This window comes from Schistocerca serialis, chromosome 5, assembly GCF_023864345.2.
Source record: "Schistocerca serialis cubense isolate TAMUIC-IGC-003099 chromosome 5, iqSchSeri2.2, whole genome shotgun sequence".
NCBI lineage: Eukaryota > Metazoa > Arthropoda > Insecta > Orthoptera > Acrididae > Schistocerca > Schistocerca serialis.
The window spans coordinates 4112458-4129314 of record NC_064642.1 but is presented as its reverse complement, the minus strand read 5'-3'; the positions used below and the strand labels follow the sequence as shown (position 1 = coordinate 4129314).

The 16857-nt window shown below is 43.6% G+C and overlaps 1 protein-coding gene across 1 annotated transcript in view; it reads left to right on the top strand.

Moving 5' to 3' along the window:
- The window catches only part of LOC126481698 (discoidin domain-containing receptor 2-like), a 337607-nt gene that overhangs the window by 183639 nt on the left and 137111 nt on the right, over positions 1-16857 (top strand). The window contains exon 8 of the mRNA XM_050105647.1: positions 9172-9373. Within this exon, the coding sequence (XP_049961604.1) occupies positions 9172-9373 (202 nt within the window). The remainder of the gene's footprint in view (positions 1-9171; positions 9374-16857) is intronic.

The following is a 16857-nucleotide window of genomic DNA, read 5'->3' as shown; positions in this document are numbered from 1 at the left end:
GGCGCTCGAGGAACTGGAGAGACTTATGGAATTTGGCGGGGGTGGATATCCAGGTGGGACTGGCATAACAGAGTATGGGACGGATCAGGAATTTGTAGGTGTGGAGGGTGGTAGAGGGGTTCAACACCCATGTCTGGCCCGAGAGGAGTTTAAGGAGATGGAGGCGGTTGTGGGCTTTGGATTGGATAGAGTGGAGCCGAGGGATCCATGTGAGGTGACGGTCGATGATGAGTCAAAGGTAGGTGAGGGTGGGGGAGAGGCGGACACTTAAGTTTTTGGAATAAAAATGCCAGTGTATACATGGCTTAGCGTTCAACGTTTTCACTGACAATGGTAGCAAACGGCCACCAGTTCACCGACTTCGCTCACACTGTGCGGTTGCTGTATACACTTTGCTGCAAGAGATACCGCTTTAGTACGGTGCGGATCCCAACCTTTTTCGAGACGTTCAAATATTTACGAACCTGTTGAGTTCCGTATGGCAACGCCATCAATCGGGCAGTGACGTTACCGGTGCCAGCAATGGCGGCAGACCACGAGTCTGCGGATTCCGGGCTCAGCATTTTGTTTTTCCTAAACTTTCCCCAAACACTTGTATCGCTCCGACGAATGATGTTTAATCGGGAATGAACACTAATGATAATACTAACCACTGTGCTGATACATAATGGAGATATGAAAAAGGATCACGATAAATTTAAAGAACTTTTATTGATATTTGTAAGTGCGTGTCGTAGAAAAATTTCACATTATTCACCGTATGTATCGTCTGGTATGTCTCCACCACGATACGCATATCAAAGTATCGATAAACAAGTGTTCAGTGTCATAATGAGCCCTTATTGTGTAATGGCGATCGAAACGTTTCCGTTCGAATGCCGGACTAAAGTCTTGCCTGCATGTCGGTGCTTATATACCCGCATGAGGGCCTCATTTTGTTGTAAATAGGCTGCAGCAACGACTTCGAACGGGAAATTTTCGATCGCCCGTGAAACGTCGGATGTACCTCTCCACGAGTGTACCACTATGACTATCATTATTGTTACTATCGTTATTATTGTTTCTTTCGGAAGAAACATGATTCTGTAGCGATGCAAGTGTGATAGAAACTTAAATAAAAAAAAGAAAAGAAAAAATTCGAGTGTCGAACGCACTATTGACAGACCTCGGTTGCGTTGTCAGAGTGGTATGACAGTCAACAAACTTGTAAAACATCGAACGCCGATATCTCGACAACGCTTCAGAAGCGCATTGTACTGGCGCAACATTCGTTGTACCTGCATGTGTACTGCAGTCGTGGAAAAGATGACCAATGTGAGTGACCTCTTCTGTCTGAGCTTTCCTTGTCGGGTGTTGGCATGGACACTTTTCTGCCATGCTGCCATTTGTATAATGCCGCTGAGCCATTGATTCTATGTTTCTTCTGAGGCATTGATTACAACTTTTTAATGCCCACCAGTTGATGTAGGTCACAACTATCGTGCTCATCATATTTTAGACAGTTCGATACATCTACTTGTAATTATTTTCCTGTCTCACGTTTAAGTATCTTGGATGATACATTGTGACGGTATACCTGGGTTTTCATCATTTTAAACACTGAAACACACAATATTAAAGTTCCACAAGAATGTTTATTTTGTATTTTGTTCATAACCGACTTTCGTCTTCCTAGTTCATCGTCAGAGAATTTAAGACTTAACGGACAGTTCACATCACATCAGCTTCAGTTTTCAACTGTAAAAATACTGCTATTTCCAGTTTTAAGATTATGCATCTACGAGCATGGCAAAAGCACAATTTGCAGTACTTAAAACTGACATGGGTACAAATAAAGAAATGAAATGGCGTAGTGAATGTTTTAGGCGCTAAAAATGTCACTACAGATCGCTAAACACAGTGGTTCACTAACTAGACACCTTGTACAAGACACGTTACACAGTTCTTAGTTAGAGTGTAAGCTATACACAGAATGATAAAACTGGCATAAGATACTGAAATGCACACAAATACGGTATGTGCAAATAAACGTTTTACATTGTATGCAAATATGAAAAATATATGAATATACAGCGTTCGGACAAAAATACGGAAACTCCGGCAGAAATGCATACTTCAACGTAAGTGCAGATGCTAGCAAAGCCTGCAGGTTGTTCTGTCCCATTTGACCACACATGGCGGCTCTGCAGTGTCCTCAGTACTTCGCAAATGTCAGTCGTGGTCAGAACAGTGTTCTGAGTGGTTGTGAGTGAATCAGGTCGGAGCGAAGAGAATTGCAATGTCGGCAAATTGTTGGTTGTCGTTTGGTTGATGCTTCCGTAACAAAGGCAGCTGAAGCTTGAATGTTTCAAGAGCCACTGTATCGAAGATTTGTACCGCGTACAGGGAAAGCCGAAAAAGTGTGCGTTGAGTGATCTCGAGAGACGGTTTTTGGAGAGGATTGTGACGAAAAATAAGAGGACAGTTGCAAAAGTTGCTGCGAAAGTGAATGTCGCATTCGCGAAGCCTCTCAGCGCCAAAACGTCACAAATGGAGATCTGTAACATGGTAATTTCAGGGCGAGCTCGAAATGCAAAACTGCAAGTCGGAAATGCAAAAAACTACAAGTGAGCCGCGCGGGGTAGCCGCGTAGACTAGGGCGCCTTGTCACGGTTCGCGCGGCTGCCCTCGTCGGAGGTTCGAGTCACCCCTTGGCCATGGGTGTGCGTGTTGTCCTTAGCGTAAGTTAGTTTTAGCTACATTAAGTAATGTGTTAGCTCAGGAAACGATGACCTCAGCCGTATGGTCCCATAAGACCTTACCACAAATTTCCAGTTTTTTTCAGTCAGAGATGCAAATGACCAGAACAGAAAAAAGTGGTGACCACGATATTAAACCTGCAGTTTGGGGTAATGGAAGAATTTTAGTTGGTCGGATGAGACTTAACTTCACGCTGTTTCAGACTTCTGGCCAAGTTTACGTCCGAAGGGCGAAACTTGGCGGTGGTTGGGCGATGATTTCGGGAGCCATGTCGTGGTGTACCATGAGCCCCAAAGGTGCCCTGCAAGTTCGCATTACTGTCAAGGATTATGCGACGATTTTGGCTGTTCAGCTCCATCCCATTGTACCATGTTTGTTCTCCAGTGCTGATGCTGCTTTCCCATATGTCGGGGCCCTGTTCACACAGCTCGCATCACCCAGGATGACTTGCTGGTTCTTCCCTGGAGACTGCAGTCATCAGCTCTCAACATTATTGAGAATTTATGGTGTAGTTTGGAGAGGAGGATGGGTGGTCGCTGTCCGCATCATCGCTACCTGAACTTGCCAATGTTTTGCATGAATAGTGGTCTGAGGTTTACTTGAAAACCTCGCAAGACCTGTATTTATCCATTTAGAGACTACTGGAAGCTGTTTCGAATGGCACCGGTTTTCCTACATCGTATTAGGCGTGGTGATGTGTTGTGTTTTTCGTGTTTCACTATTTGTTCCCACTCCCTGTATAGGTCAAAAGAGTAGACCAACTGTAGTACGATATGGTTAACTCAGAGAATCATTCGATTTTGGGTTGCATAACCTTCAGATTACCATATGTAAACGTTCTTTAAATAATAACCTCTTGACTACGTTGAATGAATGCCTGAACTGAGGATGCACACAAAACTCGAGTTATCGTGTAGCCTGTTGTAACTGCAAAGGGTGTACTTACTCAGTGTTATAGTTAGCAAACACTTTATACGAATTGATTGGGCAATGCAACTCCCAAAACTAATAAAGAAATACAGTCACTGAAAAATACGTTCAGCTCCTTAGGCATAGAATCCTCTGGCTCTGTTCAAAACTGATAACTTTGGTCCCTGTGCACATAACGAGTAAATTAAATTGCCCTATCTCTAAAGCAGCAACAGTGGAACGCGATACATTCAGGTCTCTCATGAAAAAAAAAAAAAAAGTATATACTAGCTACAGGTTCAGCGGTGTGCAATTCTGGGCATAATACTTTGAAATGTACATGAAATTCTTTTGGATGATAAATGAAAACATTTAAGAAAAATCCAACATCTTTGAAAACCGTGTGACCTGCACAGGGAGCTGGTACTGATTTTGGTGAATTATTAAGTCTGACTTTTTACTGAAACTGTATTTCAATTTCTACATCTACATCTACATCTATACTCCGCGAGCCACCTTACGGTGTGTGGCGGAGGGTACTTATTGTACCACTATCTGATCCCCCCTTCCCTGTTCCATTCACGAATTGTGCGTGGGAAGAACGACTGCTTGTAAGTCTCCGTATTTGCTCTAATTTCTCGGATCTTTTCGTTGTGATCATTACGCGAGATATATGTGGGCGGTAGTAATATGTTGCCCATCTCTTCCCGGAATGTGCTCTCTCGTAATTTCGATAATAAACCTCTCCGTATTGCGTAACGCCTTTCTTGAAGTGTCCGCCACTGGAGCTTGTTCAGCATCTCCGTAACGCTCTCGCGCTGACTAAATGTCCCCATGACGAATCGCGCTGCTTTTCGCTGGATCATGTCTATCTCTTCTATTAATCCAACCTGGTAAGGGTCCCATACTGATGAGCAATACTCAAGAATCGGACGAACAAGCGTTTTGTAAGCTACTTCTTTCGTCGATGAGTCACATTTTCTTAGAATTCTTCCTATGAATCTCAACCTGGCGCCTGCTTTTCCCACTATTTGTTTTATGTGATCATTCCACTTCAGATCGCTCCGGATAGTAACTCCTAAGTATTTTACGGTCGTTACCGCTTCCAATGATTTACCACCTATGCCATAATCGTACTGGAATGGATTTCTGCCCCTATGTATGCGCATTGTATTACATTTATCTACGTTTAGGGAAAGCTGCCAGCTGTCGCACCATGCATTAATCCTCTGCAGGTCCTCCTGGAGTACGTACGAGTCTTCTGATGTTGCTACTTTCTTGTAGACAACCGTGTCATCTGCAAATAGCCTGACGGAGCTACCGATGTTGTCAACTAAGTCATTTATGTATATTGTAAACAATAAAGGTCCTATCACGCTTCCCTGCGGTACTCCCGAAATTACCTCTACATCTGCAGATTTTGAACCGTTAAGAATGACATGTTGTGTTCTTTCTTCTAGGAAATCCTGAATCCAATCACAAACCTGGTCCGATATTCCGTAAGCTCGTATTTTTTTCACTAAACGTAAGTGCGGAACCGTATCAAATGCCTTCCTGAAGTCCAGGAATACGGCATCAATCTGCTCGCCAGTGTCTACGGCACTGTGAATTTCTTGGGCAAATAGGGCGAGCTGAGTTTCACATGATCTCTGTTTGCGGAATCCATGTTGGTTATGATGAAGGAGATTTGTATTATCTAAGAACGTCATAATACGAGTACACAAAACATGTTCCATTATTCTACAACAGATTGACGTAAGCGAAATAGGCCTATAATTATTCGCATCTGATTTATGACCCTTCTTGAAAATGGGAACGACCTGCGCTTTCTTCCAGTCGCTAGGTACTTTACGTTCTTCCAGCGATCTACGATAAATTGCTGATAGAAAGGGGGCAAGTTCTTTAGCATAATCACTGTAGAATCTTAAGGGTATCTCGTCTGGTCCGGATGCTTTTCCGCTACTAAGTGATAGCAGTTGTTTTTCAATTCCGATATCGTTTATTTCAATATTTTCCATTTTGGCGTCCGTGCGACGGCTGAAGTCAGGGACCGTGTTACGATTTTCCGCAGTGAAACAGTTTCGGAACACTGAATTCAGTATTTCTGCCTTTCTTCGGTCGTCCTCTGTTTCGGTGCCATCGTGGTCAACGAGTGACTGAATAGGGGATTTAGATCCGCTTACCGATTTTACATATGACCAAAACTTTTTAGGGTTCTTGTTTAGATTGTTTGCCAATGTTTTATGTTCGAATTCGTTGAATGCTTCTCTCATTGCTCTCTTTACGCTCTTTTTCGCTTCGTTCAGCTTTTCCTTATCAGCTATGATTCGACTACTCTTAAACCTATGATGAAGCTTTCTTTGTTTCCGTAGTACCTTTCGTACATGATTGTTATACCACGGTGGATCTTTCCCCTCGCTTTGGACCTTAGTCGGTACGAACTTATCTAAGGCGTACTGGACGATGTTCCTGAATTTTTTCCATTTTTGTTCCACATCCTCTTCCTCAGAAATGAACGTTTGATGGTGGTCACTCAGATATTCTGCGATTTGTGCCCTATCACTCTTGTTAAGCAAATATATTTTCCTTCCTTTCTTGGCATTTCTTATTACACTTGTAGTCATTGATGCAACCACTGACTTATGATCACTGATACCCTCTTCTACATTCACGGAGTCGAAAAGTTCCGGTCTATTTGTTGCTATGAGGTCTAAAACGTTAGCTTCACGAGTTGGTTCTCTAACTATCTGCTCGAAGTAATTCTCGGACAAGGCAGTCAGGATAATGTCACAAGAGTCTCTGTCCCTGGCTCCAGTTCTGATTGTGTGACTATCCCATTCTATACCTGGTAGATTGAAGTCTCCCCCTATTACAATAGTATGATCACGAAACTTCTTCACGACGTTCTGCAGGTTCTCTCTGAGGCGCTCAACTACTACGGTTGCTGATGCAGGTGGTCTATAGAAGCATCCGACTATCATATCTGACCCACCTTTGATACTTAACCCAGATTATTTCACATTCGCATTCGCTAATAACTTCACTGGATATTATTGAATTCTTTACTGCTATAAATACTCCTCCACCATTGGCGTTTATCCTATCCTTGCGGTATATATTCCATTCTGTGTCTAGGATTTCGTTACTGTTCACTTCCGGTTTTAACCAACTTTCCGTTCCTAATACTATATGCGCACTATTTCCTTCAATAAGAGATACTAATTCAGGAACCTTGCCCTGGATACTCCTGCAGTTTACCAATATTACGTTGACTTTTCCTGTTTTTGGTCTCTGAGGACGGACGTTCTTTATCAACGATGATAATGTCCTCTCTGGTAAGCCGTCAGGTATTTTATCGTTTCGCCCAAGGGGGGGTCCCTCTAACCTAAAAAACCCCCGTGTGCACGCCACACGTACTCTGCTACCCTAGTAGCTGCTTCCGGTGTGTAGTGCACGCCTGACCTGTCTAGGGGGGCCCTACAGTTCTCCACCCAATAACGGAGGTCGATGAATTTGCAGCCATTATAGTCGCAGAGTCGTCTGAGCCTCTGGTTTAGACCCTCCACACGGCTCCAAACCAGAGGACCGCGATCGATTCTGGGCACTATGCTGCAGATATTAAGCTCAGCTTGCACTCCGCGTGCGATGCTGGTTGTCTTCACCAAATCAGCCAGCCGCCGGAAGGAACCAAGGATGGCCTCAGAACCCAAGCGGCAAGCGTCATTCGTTCCGACATGTGCTACTATCTGCAGCCGGTCACACCCAGTGCGTTCAAAAGTTAAGTTTGGCTTTTCAAAATGTCTGACAATTGAAATTACATTACTCAGAAAAATTGCACCCTTTTTACTAATTGATTCACAAACAATGAGATTTGTACAGCAAGAATAATCTGACCCAGTAAAAAAGCAATGGCTCAAATGGCTCTGAGCACTATGGGACTTAACATCTCAGGTCATCAGTCCCCTAGAACTTAGAACTACTTAAACCTAACTAACCTAAGGACATCAAACACATCCATGCCCGAGGCAGGATTAGAACCTGCGACCGTAGCGGTCCCGCGGTTCCAGACTGACGCGCCTAGAACCGCTCGGCCGCACCTGCCGGCCTAAAAAATCATAAATACAAGTCATCAAATTACAAATACCTGAAACTTCCTGGCAGATTAAAACTGTGTGCCGGACAGAGTCTCGAACTCGGGACCTTTGCCTTTCGCGGGCAAGTGCTCTACCAACTGAGCACAGTTGGTAGAACACTTACCCGCGAAAGGCAAAAGTCCCGAGTTCGAGTCTCGGTCTGGCACACAGTTTTAATCTGCCAGGAAGTTTCATATCAGCGCACACTCCGCTGCAGAGTGAAAATCTCATTCTACAAATACCTGTGTTAGCAAATCTTAGACACATTACAAATGGGAAATATCTAACTAGCCTTTACATCAAATCAGTTTCCGTACATTGTGCGTTTACTCAAGAATTACAAATAATCAACAACTCATCTACACTAATGTGCTGGCAAAACGAGGGTCATAAATATTTAACGTCTTTACCATGCTTGCGTGAAGACTTCTGCTTCCAGATTCATATCTCAAACAATGCATATACTCGTACTTAATACATTAAAATCTAACACTTGGTGGCTTCACAGAGCACACTACAAAAACTGCCTACTCCATCCTCTTTCGCTCACAGACAGCTACACACTAATGTGCGCCAAGCGCTATCTTACTGCAACACTACAAATAGACTAGAAGCAGTATCTTCAGGTCTGCTGTCCTGCACAGTCAGCTGTCAGCTTCTTAAATCCTATCAGAGACATATATCGTTCATAATACAATAATTTCATTTTAGGTTACCTTAGTATTATTAACATATTCGGGTGCCACATACAAGTGTACCGCAGTAGACTCCTTTCAATATATCTTTGGAAAAAGCAGTATTTGAACAACTAGGAAATCTTGCTTGTGTAGTGTGAATACGTTGTTTAGTCTTAAGTTCTCTGATGGTGGTCTAGAAAGCCGAAAGCCAGCTCACAAAGAAATGCGGAGCAGATATTATTGTCAAACTCCAACAATGTGTGTCTCAGTGTTTAATATGTCTATGTTGCTACAAGTACTAGCGAAATATTCCATAAATATCATTTCCCTATACATAGTCTGCTTGTGGCCTATTTTGGAATGAGACAGTCAGTAGAAAAAGGTGCTTTGTTTAGCACATCATAATAAGAGATGACCATTTCTCTGTGTGCGAAACGAGGCGCCACTGCAGTGAGCTGGCTGTATGCCTGTACAGGTGTTCTCCAAGGTGTGAGCCCACTGTGTGCCTGTGCAGGTGTTCTCCGAGGTGTGAGCCAGCTGTGTGGCTGTGCAGGTGTTCTCCAAGGTGTGAGCCAGCTGTGTGGCTGTGTGCAGGTGTTCTCTGACGTGTGAGCCCACTGTGTGCCTGTGCAGGTGTTCTCCAAGGTGTGAGCCCACTGTGTGCCTGTGCAGGTGTTCTCCGAGGTGTGAGCCAGCTGTGTGGCTGTGTGCAGGTGTTCTCTGAGGTGTCGGTGTACCTGAGCCTGGACGGGCGGCACTACCAGGCGGCGCTGACGCGGCGCGTCGCCCCCCCGCCCGGCGAGCCGGCCGTCAACGTCAGCATCTCGCTGCAGCAGCGCGTGGCGCGCTTCCTGCGGCTGCACCTGCGCTTCGCCGACCAGTGGATGCTGCTCAGCGAGGTCTCGCTGGACTCTGGTAAGTGCGCCCTGCTGCAGCCACTCAGGTGATAACAGAGCAGTGCTGTGTGAACATGTGCCGGTATCCTGCAACTGCGAGAAACAGATCACACCCGTCTACGAGAAGGGTAGCAGGAGCGATCCACGATATGACTGTCCGAGAGCTGTGACATCAGTCTGTTGTAGGATCTTACAATGTAATGAGTCATCTCAAACAGAATAAACCCCTCCAGACCAACCAGCATTTATTCCCAAAATGTTACTCATTTGGGTTGTCACAGGTTCTGGAAATCAGGGAATATTCAGGGAATTTCAAAACGTCAGGAAAATCCGGGATATTTCAGGGAAATTTGAAAAAAAGCAATGGAAAATTCTCGTTTTTGGGTCAGTACTTGTTTACTGAGGTGTCATGCATCGTCGCTGGCTGAGTGAGCTGAGTACGTGCTCTGCTTCCCACTCCTTCTCCCCTCCCTACGCATCCCCTCAGATTTCAGTCAGTGCTGCCACCACTTCTTGCCACTAGCCCAGCAGCTGCCGACATGAGAGGCAGGGAGGCGTGAGGAGTGGTTTGTTTGGAACTGAGTCTCAGAGACTGGAGACACAGCAGCCAGAGACAGAGGTCATGTGTGCGTGAGGTGTGTCTGAGTGATTGTGTGGAAGCGTGTGTGCTCTCGTTTTCTGACAAAGGCTATGGCTGAAAATTTAGTTGCGACAGTGTTATGTCTTCTCTCTACGTGCCTGTCTGTGGCTCAGCAATCATCTTTAAGTTGAGTTGCTACCTACCCTCATTATTATTGATTCACAGAGTATTTGAACAAGTTATCTGTTGCATGGATTGATCACCGTGGTCTCATTTCATCAACATGCTGTCCGTGGCTCGTGAATAGCTGGCCACAGGAGTGGATTTCCATGACGGGCCAAAACCGCAGGTCGCTTCTGCGGGTAGTCTGTGATGGATTGGGCCTGTAATGGATCTGAAACCATTCAGTTCCTACTAATTTGCAGCCTCTGCTCGTCGGATGTAGTCTCACTGATCTGCCCCCAGGATGTGTCTGTTTGTGTGTGGCGTAATGCAGCGGATTTTCATAGTTTATCCTTGGACCCAGGACTGTGGTGCTCCTCAGCAAGCTAGAGGCCATGGGTGATGGAGTGCAGGAACTGCGACTGTCTCACCGCAAGTACACGGTACAGTGTGGCGTTTCATAGACATTTTATTCGTTCTAGTACATTTTGGCACTTTAAAAGTAGTTTATATGCTATAGAGCATGGACGATAAGAAGAAGAAAATTATGGCGGTTTGTACGCTATACGCTCATTTATTTCTCTAAAGAAAAATTATACTACACCTGTAAAATAATAGATAGAAACAGTGGGTAGCGAACATTGCTGAACCAACATTTTATTCGCAGTCATCTGCAGTGTTGGTTTACACCATTCTTTCACGACTTATACACTTCTTTCAAGAGGTCTACATTTTTCTGAGGTTTCTTCCGAAATCAGTGAAGGTATTTTAAATCCGTCTTGCGACTCGTAGCAAAAATCTATTTTTGTCACCAAAAGTGTTTCGTTTTATTGAAATAAAATAACATCAGTGGTCTTAATGAAACAGACATACCATTTGGCTTGCTTTCTCCATCTAAAAACGGTTCACTACCAAAGACGTTGATGTTTCTGCTTAAGATTTTTGATCACATCAGGAAACGCCATCTGCTTGCAAGTTTTTAAAAATATTTCCTCGTTTGAACTTTTGTTTCTTGTACCGTAGCTGCAACGACAGATTGTCAACTTACGTCTCAAGTTACCCTTGAGATCTCAAAATTTGGCAGGGAAAAATGCTAAGACGTGTCTGGAAACCAGAGAAACATCAGGGAATTTCACGTGGGGAAAGTTTTGGAGACTCTGGTCTTGCTTTTCTAGCGTGACATCCTGAAAGCCACTGATCAGGCCCTTCAAGTACTTTCAGTATTTCTTGACTGCCGGAAAACATCTGACACACTCCCACACCAAGCCTTATTCATGACAATACACTCTAGGAAAAAAAAATAGGAAACACACGACGAAGGTGTTACGCAAATTACTCAAAAATAGATGTTCACACAGATATCGAAGTAAAACGCAAAACTGTAAACTTTACCTGCCGATGGGTGAATTTGTATCACTTGTAATCTCCTTCCCTTCCCCCCCCCCCTCCTTCTTTTTCCCTCCGCTGTCCACATTAAACAAGGCCCAGTCCAGATAATTAATAAGCAAGGTCTTTTATAGAGGTTTGAGAGGAGCGAAGATTACAATAAACTTTCAAGTTTTCTTACGTACCTTATCATGCTGAGATGGCTGCAGTTCTCCTTGTCTAGGGGCCTGATTCTTGAAGCTGAAAATCTAACATCAGGTCCTCAAGGTCGCTTTGAACTAAATAAATTGGAAGACTGTTGTTGCAGAATCGCCGGCCGGTGTGGCCGAGCGGTTCTAGGCGCTTCAGTCCGGAACCGCGTGACTGCTACGGTCGCAGGTTCGAATCCTGCCTCGGGCATGGATGTGTGTGATGTCCTTAGGTTAGTTAGGTTTAAGTAGTTCTAAGTTCTAGGGGACTGATGACCCCAGATGTTAAGTCCCATAGTGCTCAGAGCCATTTGAACCATTTTTTGTTGCAGAATTTTTGTATGTAAATATATTTTCCACTGATTATTCACGTTCTAGTGTACCATACAGTAGATTTTTCGCATTAACAAAGCCGAAATTACATTGTTCGCACTTACTACACAAAAATACGTCCTATCACACCAGAGACGAGCTTACGACTCTCACACTCTGCGAAAATAAAAATATTCCAAAGGGTTTACAATTTTTCTTAACAAATGAATCCTATACTAGTTTTCGTTACATTATTAATTTCGATTATTATTTCATAAATAAATCCAGAAATGAACACAGTAAACATTACAGGATAGGGTAATTAATAATAGAAATTTTAAGTGTGGATATAATTCATGACTTTAAATGTTCCTAAAAAGATAATTTTAGGTTTACATTTGGTACTAGTACTTACGGATTTTATCATCGAAACTAAAATATTTTATAAAGCAATTCCTTTTCATAAATTTTAGCTTGAAATATAACACCCTGTGTATAAAATGATATGAAAGTTTTCAGAAAAGCAACTAAGATAATATTGGCGTGTCCAAAATTAGAAAAATAATACTAATATCTTTAACTACTGTTGAGTAAAAGTAATGCTAGAGGAGGATGTTCCGCTAAACGCTGCAGCGCAATTTCACCGCACAGCTGACTAGGAACATGTCGATACCAAGGGCGTAAAGTCTTTGCAAATTTTATTCCGTGTACTCAGTTCGACAGTAACTATGCCTCGCAGACAGGTTATTTATTTAGTGTATGTGGTTCTCAAGTACAAATGGTTTCATGTTTAAATACATACAGACAGATAAAGATAAAATCAACATACATTATAACACATGGATAATGTCTCGTCTTATGGACATTCAATTAAGGATAAAGTAGGCATACACAGGTTGTTACAATAAGGTATCTTGTCATAGGTAAGATAAAATTATCATATAGAAATTTTTGCTGTAAGGTCATTCAGCAATCACATATATGGAATCTATAGAGTCTCTTTAAAGTTCTATGTCTAGGTTTTCCATCCACTCGACGGCTGCAGGGGAGGCTGCACAGTATGTACATCAGCTCCCCATCTAGTATTGGCGAGCTTTTGAATAATATTATTTCTTGAACATATCTTAGCAGCAGCATCTATTAGGTGTGGTTTGAATGTAAGCGATCTATCGAATTTAATACCAAGATATTTTGGGGTTGGGTTATGCTTTAACTTTCTACCAGCAAAGGTAACCTCAAGGGATTGGGTAGCCTGTTGGTTGTTTGAATGAAACACTGTAACTTCTGACTTTATCGGGTTAGGAATTAGTCTCCAAGATCTGAAATATTTACCCATTACTCCGAGGTCTTGGTTAAGGGAGTTTTCACACTGTTCAAAACTTTCATGTTGCACAGCCAGGGCCATGTCATCTGCATAACAGAACCGCCGTCCATTTGTTGTTGGTATGTCGCTTATGTACACATGAAAAGTAATGGTGCCAATACAGAACCTTGTGGTAGGCCGTTGTTTGAAACAATGGTTCGACTCTTCTTTCCTTCTAGATGAACTTCAAGGTTCTATTGCTGAGCATATCACTTAGTAATTTGTACAAGGTCTGGCAAGGGATAATCTCAAGTGTCTTGTTAAGAAGACCAAGCCTCCACACAGTATCGTATGCAGCAGTTAAATCTAGAAATGCAACAGCTGTTTTAAGTTTCCGTTCATAACCGTTCTCGATATGTGTTGTTAAAGCCAGTACTTGGTTTCAACAGTTACGTTGTGGTCGAAAACCAGCCTGCTCGATGGGGATTCTTTCATTCAAAGTCGTCCCAATACGATTATACAAGAGTCTCTCCAAGAGTTTGAAGCAGGTGCTCAGGAGAGAGATTGGTCTAAAATGTTCAGGCTTGTTTGGTGTTTTCCCAGGTTTTAATATTGGCAATACTTTAGATCTTTTGAATATCTTAAGCACTCGGCCTTCTTCAAGGATGTTATTACAGAAGTTCACGAGCTAGTTGATAACATTTTTACTACTCTGCTTAATAAATTCTGGGTATAACTCATCTGGCCCAGCTGCCTTCCTAGTTTTGATGTTCCAGATAGCCGTTTTCAGTTCTTCCACTGTGAAAGGTGCTGCAGGATGTGATCTTTCAGTAGCTTGTCTCCACCGTGTTTTAATTAGTTTCTTAATGTTTCTGGCGGTTTCTTTGTCAAGAGGTGCCCTGGACATATTGGCTATACGGCCTGCAATTGCATTGGGAGTGATTTTTGCTCTTTCACAGGGATTGTATGCACCAGATCCTAGCTTCCTGAGTAGGACCCACGCTTTTCGACTGGACTTTCTAAAGTCTATATCTTCCACGTTTTTTTTTCACTTTTCTCTTCGGGCGCTGTCAAGTGACTTGATAAGTTCCTCTGCCACTTCCCTGTCTCCCGATTCTTTGAACTCGTTATAGAGGCGTTCAGTTGTTTCATTCCAGGCAGGTGTATATTCTTTCCTGAAACCGCGTGGTATAGTTTTCTTAGCTGATGCGATAAGAGCTTTACTAAATCGTTCATAGTTGTTAATGATAGGCTTTATCCACCGTACAGTGGCATCGGCACGTTTTGCGTATGACTCCCAATCAGCCTTTTCAAAATTCCGTCTTGGTTTTGGAGCAGATTTTATAAGAGGGACTTGTATTCCAATTTGGACAATGACAGGTCTGTGCTGGCTGTGCGGGAAGTTAGTTAATACTTTCCTGCTTGATGAGTAACCTTTACCCTTGTGGTCTCTACTAACAAAGCACAGATCTGGATTGAAACCGCGTTGCCATCTAGCTGACCAGAAGGTGTGTCTCTCTTTAGCATCATATATTAGTTGCAGGTCTTCATTATCTGCCCACTCAAGTAGGGCTTGAGCATTATCATCGTTTTCACTATAGCCCCATAAACTGTGGTGGCTATTGAAATCGTCCATTAAGAAGGTAGGGTATTTTGTTTCAGGGAGTGCTTCTTTTGATCATTGGATGTTAGGAGGTTTATATACATTGACTATTGTGAGGTCACTTACTAGTGTTTCTATTAAAAATGTTATCCGAAGAACTTATTTTTATTGGAGCCCAGTTATCAATGTCACTACGCACGTATGTAGCAGATCCATAGTTTTCATGGTGAATAGCTCCAGCAACGGTGTATCCACTTATGAGACCTCTTTTCATGAGATCTGCTTCGTCGTTTACATGTGTTTCTTGGACCAGTATGACATGTATATTGTTATCCCGTGCTAGTCTTGAGAGGATATCACATTTAGTCTTACTTATACCTTCTATGTTAATTTGCAGTACTCGGACTGATGGGCCGGGTCTCTTGTCATTGGGTTTTGAGAAGACCCATTCATTTTATTGTTTGCTTCCATTTGCACTCTTAGGCCGCGAGATGTGTTCACATAGTGCAGCGCCACGATAGTAGTAGACTTTTAGCTACCTTTCGGCATTGCCTGGGGTGTACCACTTGGAGGCAGTCTACTTTTACACCCACAGACAGGAACATGAACAGTATACGCAGATGTCAGCATTTCAGAGAGGATGTATAGTTGGGATCAAAGAACCCGGCTGGAGTAATCGACGAACCGCTTCACATCTGTATAGGAGGGTCACCACCATTCGACGATGTTGGCAGGAGCGAGTGAAGGATGGCAGAACACAGCGTCAAGAGGGAAGCGAGCAGTCGCCAGAGAGGCACTCGGAGCACCGGGTTCATCACTGTAATCGATCCGACGTGCTGCTGGTGCTTCAGCGTCCACAAGTACCAATAGCAGGCGGCACACAAAAGGGGGACTGACCTCACAGGGCCCTTTGTGACGACTGTCATTGACCTTTGTACACCAGCAAGCCCGTCTGCAGTGGTATCGGCACATGAGGCCTGGAATCTCGTATACTGGAGTATAATTTTTTCAGTGATGAGTCCCGCTTCGAACTGAGCCCCGATGACCAACGAATGGAGGTGCGCCAGACAGTGCTGGGATACCAATCTGACTCTCGTCTGCCTTACGGCTCAGCAACCAGGGGTGATGGTCTGGGGTGACATTTCTTTTCAGAGCAGGTCTCCTTTCGTCGTCGTCCTGTCAGCACAGCGATACGACCATGAATTTCTGCTCTCCGTTCTTTCCCTTCATTGCAAGCCATTCTGCACTTACCTTTCAGCAAAATAATTCCGACCCGCATACAACGCATGTCTTCGTGCTTGCCCCAACCCCTGCGCTGGCAAACAAGGTCACCAGATGTCTCTCCAATTGAGAACATTTGGAGCATTATGGGCAGCGCCCTCCAACCAGCTCGGGATTTTGACGATCTAACGCGACAGTTGGACAGAATTCGTTACGATATCTCTCAGGAGGATAATCATCAACTCTCTCAATGAATGCCAAGCCAAATAACTACTTGCATAAGGGCAAGAGTTGCACTTGAAGCTGTTCCTCTTGTATAAATCATCCAATTTTGCTAAAACTTTAACCATTCTTTTGCCTGCACATGTACATCACCATCTACCGATTTCTGTCCCATTCGGCCATTTTATTTCTGTTGTACCTTTGTCTGTTTTTATCTTAGAGTGTACAGTCACAGAGCCTAGGTTGTCTTTGTGATCCATCCTTTTTCTTCCAAGCCTGTGAATTGTGAAGAGAGCCAGTGCGTATAAAATTCCCCGGCCACATCACGAGCGCCGTCCAGGTTAAGCTTGCCGTGCGACGACCACCTTACAGCTTCCAAGTCACTGAGTAATATTTCGAATTCCTAGCAGACCACCACTCCCAGGCTTCGGGCTCTGCTTGCCGTGAAGCGATTTCTTCCGCCCCGCCTCTTCTACCGTTGGAATGATGTGTAACATCCTCTTCCGCCGTCTGACCCGTTGAGATC